General features: G+C 35.5%; 1 protein-coding gene across 3 annotated transcripts; it reads left to right on the forward strand.

The window, feature by feature from the left end:
- Positions 1-288: 288 nt before the first annotated feature.
- On the forward strand, positions 289-9,553 carry LOC118813425. 3 transcript variants are annotated; one of them, XM_036578753.1, is made up of 5 exons: positions 291-774; positions 2,734-2,885; positions 4,418-4,628; positions 4,788-4,981; positions 9,002-9,553. In XM_036578753.1, the coding sequence occupies exons 1-5, from the start codon at positions 744-746 to the stop codon at positions 9,047-9,049; spliced, it is 636 nt and encodes a 211-aa protein (XP_036434646.1). In that variant the 5' UTR covers positions 291-743; the 3' UTR covers positions 9,050-9,553. The 3 variants fall into 3 exon arrangements, with proteins under 3 accessions (XP_036434645.1, XP_036434646.1, XP_036434647.1); XM_036578754.1 differs by having other exon boundaries at positions 292-774; positions 4,788-4,977; XM_036578752.1 differs by lacking the exon at positions 9,002-9,553 and having other exon boundaries at positions 289-774; positions 4,788-5,949.
- The last annotated feature ends 409 nt before the right edge of the window (positions 9,554-9,962 follow it).

A 9,962-nucleotide genomic window follows, 5' to 3' on the forward strand; every position in this document is an offset into this window, starting at 1 on the left:
AATAATTACAAAAAATAAGTGGGTGGGGGGAGTTTCCAAAACTAGATTCCAAAAATTATGAAAAAAGTATAGAAAAAATTGGACTTCTAACAACCATGCAAAACCTGGTAGACCACAAAGCCATCAGATAAACAGCACTTAAAGCTTTGATCTTTGAGAGAGAGGAGAAAATCACCCTCCACTCTTGATTCAGATCTGAAAAAATCCACAGGTGTTTCTGTCCATCCTTCCACTGTGAGAAGACAACACAGAACTGTAAGTCTAACAGCATAAAAAAGAAAATGTGTAAGAATCCTCTGGTGTTCTCAGAACAGTGGACTGACCAGCCCAGAGTCCAGACCTCAACGTTGTTAAATTAGTTTGGGATTACTCGGATTGTGAGAAGCAGAAGATGAAACCAATGTCAAAGACTGAACTTTGGAGGAGTAGAAAAATATTTTAGCAGGTTTCTTTAGAAAACTAAAAAAAAAGTCTTAAGTCTTCATATATGTTCATATATTCTTATTGATTCCTCATGTTTACATCACCTTATATGCCTCATCCCAATAAAAGTATCTTCACTCCTTCTGAACGTTTACTGCTGAGGCTTTGTCCCCTCATGAGGCTTTTTCCCCTCAGTTTCCTGTTGTAGTTTGTGTGTTACCAGGAGCTGATTGCTCGACATTTTGCTCCTCCCTCACACACAGTAGTTTGTACCCAAGCTGCAACAAATATGACTGAAGTTAACTGAAGAAGAATGAAACATGAGCACAACGATGCACTGGAGAATACTGAGTAAGCAAATGTTCCCATTTTCAAATCTTTCAAGAATATTTATTGATTCACTTTTTACAAACTTATTTATCAGTTTAAATATGTAGGACATAGCCATAAATTCTACATTGCAGCATATGGAGCTGTCATTCAATATTCTTAAGGATCCGTTAAAAATATTTAAAGAAACAGTTATGTTTGATATTAATATTTGTTGCAGTTACTGTATTTATACATATGTGTGTATTATCTGAACATAAATCTGAAGATTAAAAGTAACAGAAGTAAACTTTATTCTGTCTATACACTTTACTGTATTTATGACAGGAGATCTTCCAGGCATGGTTTAAATGAAGACATGTAGGTTTAACCCTAGATTAGTCTAAGGTTTAAATGATAATTTGTTTTCAAACTTAATGGTATTATAAAAAATGTTAAATTTGTTTATATGTCCACTTAATTTTTTAAAACCCTGAGTACTATTCTTTTATTTTTTTATTTTTTAAATATTTTTTATGATTTTAAATCATTGTAAATGCCATAAATGTGAGAATTTAGAGTTGAGTTGGCTACACTGACTGTGGTTTGTACAGTGCAACGTGCTGATAACTACTGTACAAATAGTTAACATTTGTTTCTGTAAACTGAAAATGGTGTGAAACAATATTTTATGTTTTACCTTATAAACTTTATTGTTTTGGGTATATATGTGTTCATTCCAATTTGATGCCTGCAACATATTCCAAAAACTTTGGGACAGGACCATGTTTACCACTGTGTTACATCATGATCTCTTTTAACAGCTCTTAATAATTATTTATTGACTGAAGGAACAAACTGATACAGTTTTGAAAGTGGAAGTTTTCAATAATACCTAAACGGTGCATACTGATCCCTCATTGTTCTATTTTACATGTTTTCAATGGAAGAGAGGTCTGGACTGTAGCCAGTTCAGTTTAGCACTTGCACTCTTTGATTACCCAGCCATGCTACTGTAACACGTGCAGAAGGTGGTCTGTCATGTTGAAATAAGCATGGACGTCAATGCTTATGTCGTAGAGTAAGCCGTCTTTTACACACAGAGATTTCACCAGATTTGCTGAATCTGTTGATGATATTATGAAAAATAGAAGGTGAAATACCTAAGAAATACCTAGGCCAGGGCTTTCGCGCTATGCTGCACACTGTGGAGCCGAGATTCAGCGTCCAGTCTCGAAAATACCCCCCCACTCTCTACAACGAGACCAAAAGGGTGGCTGTAACGTACTGCGTGGACACCCATTGCCACTGGATCTTATTTCAGGGCAACAGCGCATTTTATCGCAGATGAGTGGCAGCAGCGTCTCTGAATGAGAGCCTTCTAGTTCACTTGCCACATCACTTCCATTTGATTTATTAATAAAAGATATTTTAGATAATTAAAGCAAAGTATTTGTAATGATCCGTAATGCATTTACATGCAGTTTAAATCATGGACATCACTTAATCTGTTACAAAACACATTAACTCACCCAATATGTGTATGTAAAGCATGAATACTCTATTTTATCCTGTAAAATTGTATATAGCAGAAGTGAAAGTTATTTTCTGTTTGGTCTTGGGTACATGTTGCTGTAGTACTATGGTGGGGCCAGGAGTGATTCTTTTAGTGGTAAGACCCTGGCTTTGTAGACTGGTTAACTTCCCTTTTGTGCTCTGCTGACATGGTTTACTCAGAAACAGTTGCATTTTTAATCAGAAATAAAAGTGAAAAGGATGTCATAGCCTATATTTGCTTTCCACTAAAATGGGGTTGTGGTCAAAAAACAGGACAAAATGTCCCTTTGAAGTTAAAAAAGTCCTGTAAACATAATGGCAATATGAAAATGAGCAGTGTATATCTTATCTTTAAAGAACATCTTATTCATTAAAATTTTGTTAAAACAGTAAATAAGTCTGTTCTGAGAGGAAAATTAAGCATTTTCTTTACTATTTCTCCAGTCTTGTATGTTGGCATGTGTACACCTCTGAGTTTCTCCAGAGAAATCCCAGGCGAAGCCATAGTGATCAGACCAAACTGCAACAGTGAAGCCGTCCTGCCCTGTGCTGCCAAATCTTATAGTCATGCATACACCTCCATCATCTGGTACAAGGTAATATCCAAAAGAATCATCTTTGCTAAACTGGTTCAAATTGACAGGTGCTGTATAGATATACAGGACTGTGCAAAAGTCAGAGAGCACACTTCATTTATTTACTTTTTGGTCAAGTACAAGTTATTGACTTCACTAGACATTTCTGTGGTGATAAGTGAAATAACAGCTTCAAGCTTTCAAGACTAGAGTTCAAGACCTGGTAGACCACCAATACAGTTTTTCCCCATCAGATAAACAGCACGTAAAGCTTCTTCATTTTTGAGAGAGAGGAGAAAATCAAGCTCCACTCTTGATTCAGATCTGAAAAAATCCACAAATGTTTCTGTTTGTCCCTCCACTGTGAGAAGACAGCTCAACGTTATGAGTCTGAAAGGATGTGTAGCTGTACAGAAGCTGTTACTGAGAAAAAAAAATAGACAAAAAAGAAGAACATTGTAAATCAAACAAAGAAGCTGCTGGTGTTTTCAGAACAATGTACTGACCAACCCAGAGTCCAGACCTGAATGTCACTGAATGTGTTTGGGAGTCCTTGGTTCATGAGAGGAAGAAAATTCAACCAGCTTCTAAGACTGAACTTTGGAAGTGTGAATAATTTCTTTGCAAATTCCTTTAAAAACTGACAGCAGGTCTCTCAAAAAGAATGGAAGGTGTAATAATGGCAAAGGGTGGACACACTAAATGCTAAAAAATGATATTATATTTAATGACTTATTAATGATTAAGTAAGTAAGGTAACTTGTACCTAATGGCTGTTTTGACTGGAAATTAAACAAAGTGTTTGTTTACATTAAATATTCCCACTGATTTCTCATGTTTACACTATGTTAAATGCCACCTTTTCCATAAGTCATATAGACTGTAAAGGAAATAGATGAAGAGGTGTCTCTGACTTTTGCACAGCAAAAGTCATTCATTCAAGTCATTCATTCAAGTCATTCATTCATTGATCATTTTGAAGTAAATATGTCTCAAATTCTAAACAAAAATTAGTATGTCACATTAAGAATAGTCACTACCAAAACATATTTTTTTCTGCAATTTATTATTTTTTTATGTTTTAATAAAAAAAATGATTTTATGTCTATTCAAAGCTGTGATTGCTAGTCATTTATTCGTTGAATTATGCTCAAAGTTAGTTAAAATTTTTACTCCTGAAACAGTCATTACTGAAATAACTGGTACATTTCGATTGTATTAGTAGGAACAAAATGGAATGTTCAATTTTTTAAAAATAAAATAAACATAATTAAGATATAGAGTCAGTCAAAGCAAAAATATTTTTGTCTAAAGTCAGTTAAAAGTCTAATATGAGTGAAATTGGTATAATGATGTTAATGAACTAAGGAATTAATACAACCACACTGGTGAGGGCAACTGGTTCTAGATCAACTCTCTTATTCTGAGGGGTGTGATACTCATGTACCCCTGCACTTTCTTTCAAACAGGAAACTCTTCATGTCAAAACAAGCCTGCAAGCGCTTTAAATGAAGTCATGCGACATAACATTGTGTTTGATTTTTGATTTTCAGATCTACCAAAGCAAAGAACACGGCATCATCATACACCAAAGAGGGGAATCAACCCCATATTCAAGATACAAAGGAATAGTGTCTCTCACAAAGGACTATTCTCTCGTCCTGAAGAACGTCACTTTGGAACATGCAGGGATGTACAAGTGCCACATTACTGCAAAAGTGGGAGAGAAAAATAACAACTCGCAAATCATGCTCAATACCTCAGGTATGAAAGTATTTCTGCAGGTTGTTGGTAAATAGATGCCTTATTTTGGGTTTTCAGTTATGATTTTTTTTTTACTCAGAGCTATGAATCTGTTCATGAATTAATTTGCTAAACCTTGTTCTTGCATTGCTCCTGAGTTGGTGCTTTCATTTTTTATAGAGTGTATCACGGAGACAACCCCAGCTCCAGTCTTCACAGCTCCTGTGTTGAGTTTTACTCATTCAGCTTCTCATGGAATGAACTCTTCTGAGATCAGTGTGATTCAGCCGGTGGAGGTGACCACCTTGTGGGCCTTTGTGGGTGTCCTAACTGTAGGCCTAACCAAAGTTCTGCTCTGTGCTCTCTGTGTGTGGGTATGTGTTCTTATAGTGCTGGAAAATTTGAAAAGTCTTATGAATAGCATGCAAATTGACCAACGTTACTTCAGTTTTATATTAGCAGTGATGGGCTCTTCACAAGGAATGTGATGTATTGAACTGACTCAGATGCGCATGTGGTATAACCAGCCATAGAATGATGACTGATTTATGGCAGACATTTTGAAGCTAACAGTGAGGCTTAATCTGACATCCTGGTTTTCCCCATATCTACTGTTTTCTCCTTGTTGTTAATATCCAGACTACTGAGTGTTTGCTTATGCTATGAGTAAAATGTGGTTGCACCTTACTTGAGCCCTGAACATAGCAATGGCATAACCATGTTCTAAACAAGTCATGGAAGATATCATATGCTGAGTTATCATGACTGATTATGTCCAGCAGCATAACAGTGTCATGTTACCATTACCATTAACTGTTGACTTATGTAATAATGTTGGTGACACTTTATACCAAAAACGGTTTAGGTTTTTGTTGAGGTTAAGGATTAGGGCCATGGTTAGGATTAGGTACTGGGTAAGGTTGGGTAAGGTTAGCTTTTGCGTAATGGGAGTAAGATATTACCAATACATCTACTTAATGTAAGCAAGATATTAACCTCTATGTATTCAGATGCTTCCCTACTGCTACTTCACTGATATGTTGTTGATGTATTACTGGTACTCTGTTAAGAGTTTATTAATCATCTACAAAGGACCACTCCAAATAAAGTGTTACCATAATGTTTGACATCCTGATGACTATCTAGAGTATACAGCAAAAAAATTAGCATGTGTTATCAGCTGTCTTGATATCAAACATTATGGCATCTATTATGACGATTACTAGCAATATGACACTGCAGTATTCCTGGACAAAATATGTTGAGACATCTCATATGACATCGTCCATGGCATGTTTATGGTATGCTGTTGCTGTTGTTGTTGTTGTTGTTGTTATGATAAATGGTAGAATGCGGCCAAGCTTTGCTAAACGTGCAAGAAATGTCTGCATTTAGCTCTGCAGTCACAGAATCAGTGTTATACAGCAGGGTTCAAGTAATGTGATACCCAAAAGTGAAAGAAAAAGAAACAGAGTTCAAAAACAAAACAGAGACTCATCAGTTTCATGAAGTGAAAATAAGAGTATAAAAATAAACTACCTTGAATGAATGACACTGACAGCATCACAGCTTGAGAACTTTGTAGTATCATGCCTGTTGTAGGTTTTTGTCTGAAGGTTAAGCCACAATTTTAGTGCATTATTAATGGGAAAAGTATGAAACCCAACAGATCAATGCACAAACAATGTTATAGGTGAATAATGAACTACCTAACTCACAAGGTGAGGTAAAATAGTCAAGGAACACCTCTGCAGATTATTATTATCACCAGGAAAAATCTGCATCTACAAGTTACAGTGGTTGTAATACACAATTTAATACATATATTCAGATCTCTAGTGGCATTATTGTAAAAGAAAGAATCTTAGGCCACTTTTGCCTTTTAGAGGATTAAATGAGATTTGACTGATTTCCTAACGCAACAAGCTAGTAACTGCTTACATCGCATCATTGCACAGAGTGTTTGTTGTTGTGGTAACTGGTAGAATTTGCCAGACTCTTGCTTTTAGTTCTACAGTCAAAGAATCATAAAAAAATTTTGCTTTAGAACAATGTGAAGCAAGTGCAGTTCTAGCACTCTACCGCAATGCCAACATGCCTGGTTCTTACATTCAGATGCACCTGAAGACGTTCATTAACCTAATCAGGTGTGTTAGATTAGGATTGGAACTAAACTTGGCAGGGTGGTAGATCACCAGGACTGTGAGCACCCCTGCTTTAGAGTGCCACGCTGTCGGAAATTGTGAACAACAAATGTAGGTGTGAGTAAACATCTAATCTAGCTCACGCCTGTAGTGTCGGAACAGCTTCCTGTCTATTAAAAACAGAAAGGTTTTAAGGTCACCAGTCTCTTATCCACACCCTCAGAAAAACGAAACTGTCACTAGAGCAGTACTCTTCTTGTCACTGGGGTGGCACCCTCAGGGGTACATCTCAGCACCTTTAGTCAGGGAACATAATTGTACCATAACCCATTGAAGTTATATTTTTTAAGTTGTACTGACTCCAAACACCCCGTCTTGTCTCCAGGCTTTTATTTTATTGTTCTGTTTTAAAACATTAGATTCTGAAAATAGATACAATTGAACCTTAAAATCACTGTTGTACATTTGAGGGTACATTCATATTGTTTGCACCTTGATGAAAATGGACCTGCATAGTGCCTTTATTTCTAACAGTGGATTGTGTGGGGAAGAAGAAGTTTAAATGGAATGTATCTGTATTTCATATATGAAATCTGAAGCTAAAACATTTTAATGATTTGACTCTTTTAATGCGAATTGTCACACGTGTCAATTCTTTTAATCAATTTCCAGTCAAAACCACCATTAAGTACACATTTTTTAATTTTCAGTGTCAAGACAAAAAGCAGAAAACTGTGTAGAAAAAAATGGACTGTAACTTACTAAATATAGTATTTAGTGTGTCCTCTGTGTTTGCCTTTATTACAGCTTACATATTTTTCAGGAGACTTATTTTCAGTTCCTCAAAGAAATGTCATTTTTACGTCAGTTCAGTCTTACAAGTTGGTTGCATTTTCTATCTCTCATGATCCAAGTAATCCTAAACACATTCAATGATATTGAGGTCTGGACTCTGGGGAACTCAGTACATTGGGCCTCATTCACCACTGTTCTTAAGAAGTTTCTTCTTAAAACCCACTTAGGCAGTTCTCACTAAGTTTTCACAAAGTTTTCATCGGTGTGTTCTTATTTGGGATTTGTTCTTAGGTAAGAACAGAATCTGCACACACAATAGCACAAAGGTATGAACAATGTGTGGTTTAAGAACATCATGAATCTGACAGACTTTTTCTCAGGACCTTTCTCAAGAACACATTTAGAAAGTATTGAAAAAGAGAACAGCAGCCTGTTTGGTTTACAAATGTTTTTTTTTTTTCTTATTTCCTTTTCTCAGTAACAGCTTCTTGGCAGCTACACTTTTCAGACTCATAGTGTTGAGCTGTCTTCTAACAGTGGAGGCACGGTTTATCTGATGGTGACAGATTTGGTTGTCCACCAGATTTTGGTTGTTTGGAGTCCCTTTTTCTCTACATCTTTCAATAATTTTTTAAACTCTAGTTTGGAAACTTCAGTTTTTTTCACTCATTTTCATTTGACTTTGCCTTTCTTAAGCAAATAGATTATCTTATATATAAACTCCTCAGAAGTATCTGCTGAAAAATGGATTGTACTGAATGAGTATTTTCACTGGAAATTAAGTGAATCAAGGATGGTCTCTAACTTTCGCACCCTACTGTACACTGCTGATTCTGTTACGTGGGCAACATTAAAATAGAAAAGCTGGTGACAATGCATGTGAAAAGCCTACATGTGTCTGGTGTAGCAGGTCATTTGTCATGCAGAAATGTGGTGGCCTGTTTTTTGGGCATTTTATTGCTCTACATGTAAAAATAGACCCTGGATATTTGAAAATATTCCATTGGATAAAAGAGATCAGATATGTAAAACAGTGACTAACAGTGTTAAATATTTCCACACCAGCCCCTAACCCTGATTCCACTGCAAAAATAAAAGTTGCGGTTTCTCTACTGTCTTACATAGTTGACCTTTGCATTTTCCAACCTATGCGGTAAGAAAGGTGCAAAAAAACATTTTCTGTTGTGTAGTCTGAGATCTGTTTTGATGACTAAAATCTTTAACACACCCACTCTAAGATGTTGTAAGAATATCCTGTAACTCTCTGTGAGCAACATTGCAGAGATTAGCATGCATATGCGTTAACTGTTTCTTAAGTCTTTTCTTGTCAATGTCAACATGACGGTTCTTTTAGGCTGAATTTTCCTCTGTTTCATCTGTTTAGATGGGTAGAGTGGGGGTGGCAGTCTGAGATGACTGATACTAATGATAAACGTCTGATGTTTCTGTTTCTAGGCGGTGGTAGCGTTTAAGAAACGCAGAAGAAGGAGCCTATGGAGTTAAAAAAGCATCACAAATAAGAACGGCCACTAAAGCAAATGATGTACATTCCTGCCACAGTGTATAGATTTAACATTAATCACTTTCCAGAGATGCCCAGTAAGACTTTTGTACTGTAACATGAACTTCAAGCTACTGTAGACTAACATCAGGTGCTCTATTAAGCGTACAAAAGGACATAGTTGTTCTTTAAGTAGTTCATTATTCATTTCTTACAGCTAAATACTTTCTTTGTTCTTTATTTATTATTTTGGTTATTTTTTCTTTATTTAAACTTGACTTTTTAAACTTTACAGTTTTTGGCCTTTTCTGAGTAGTATCAACTTTTGGCTATTTATTTTCAACTGTTATTTATGTTTTTTTTTTTTCTTTAAAAATACAATATTTATTCTATCATTTAAGAGTGGATACATTGTATGTTGCATTACAAACTTTGAGAAGAATCCGTTAATAAACTTGTTTTGTCTTTCTATTTGATATATATGTAATTTTAGTGAGAAGTCGTTCATATAATATAATCTAAGAAAAATCAAAAGGTGCCAAAAAGGATTATTTGCATGATGCCATAGAACCTCTTTTGGTTCTCTTTAAAAAAAAAATAAATCAGTGGGTGATTCTTTAGAGAATTGTTTATGTAAATAAGATGAGTGAGTGTTAAGAATCCTTTCACAGTATACATAATAATTGAATCATTTAAAGAAGATCCATGATCCATTAGATTAATATGGAACTTTTATATTATTTGAAGGTTCTTTAAACCCTCTTCACATTCACACATCTCTAAGTGTTTTGGAGATCATGACTATATTGTGAGAATGAGAATTCCATTAAAGTTCCATAGTTACACCTCATTAAACTACACTGATAAGGCCATTTACTCCACTGTCAAGCAGTTTAAACATTATTCAGGTCATAG

This window comes from Colossoma macropomum, unplaced genomic scaffold, assembly GCF_904425465.1.
Source record: "Colossoma macropomum unplaced genomic scaffold, Colossoma_macropomum, whole genome shotgun sequence".
NCBI lineage: Eukaryota > Metazoa > Chordata > Actinopteri > Characiformes > Serrasalmidae > Colossoma > Colossoma macropomum.

Bases quoted from the DNA above. Each gene is read 5' to 3' on its own strand.
- LOC118813425 (XM_036578752.1), top strand. From the start codon at position 744: ATGAGCACAACGATGCACTGGAGAATACTGA. The intron at 775-2,733 runs GTAAGCAAATGT...CTATTTCTCCAG, and splicing joins GATGCACTGGAGAATACTGA to TCTTGTATGTTGGCATGTGT. The intron at 2,886-4,417 runs GTAATATCCAAA...TTTGATTTTCAG, and splicing joins CCTCCATCATCTGGTACAAG to ATCTACCAAAGCAAAGAACA.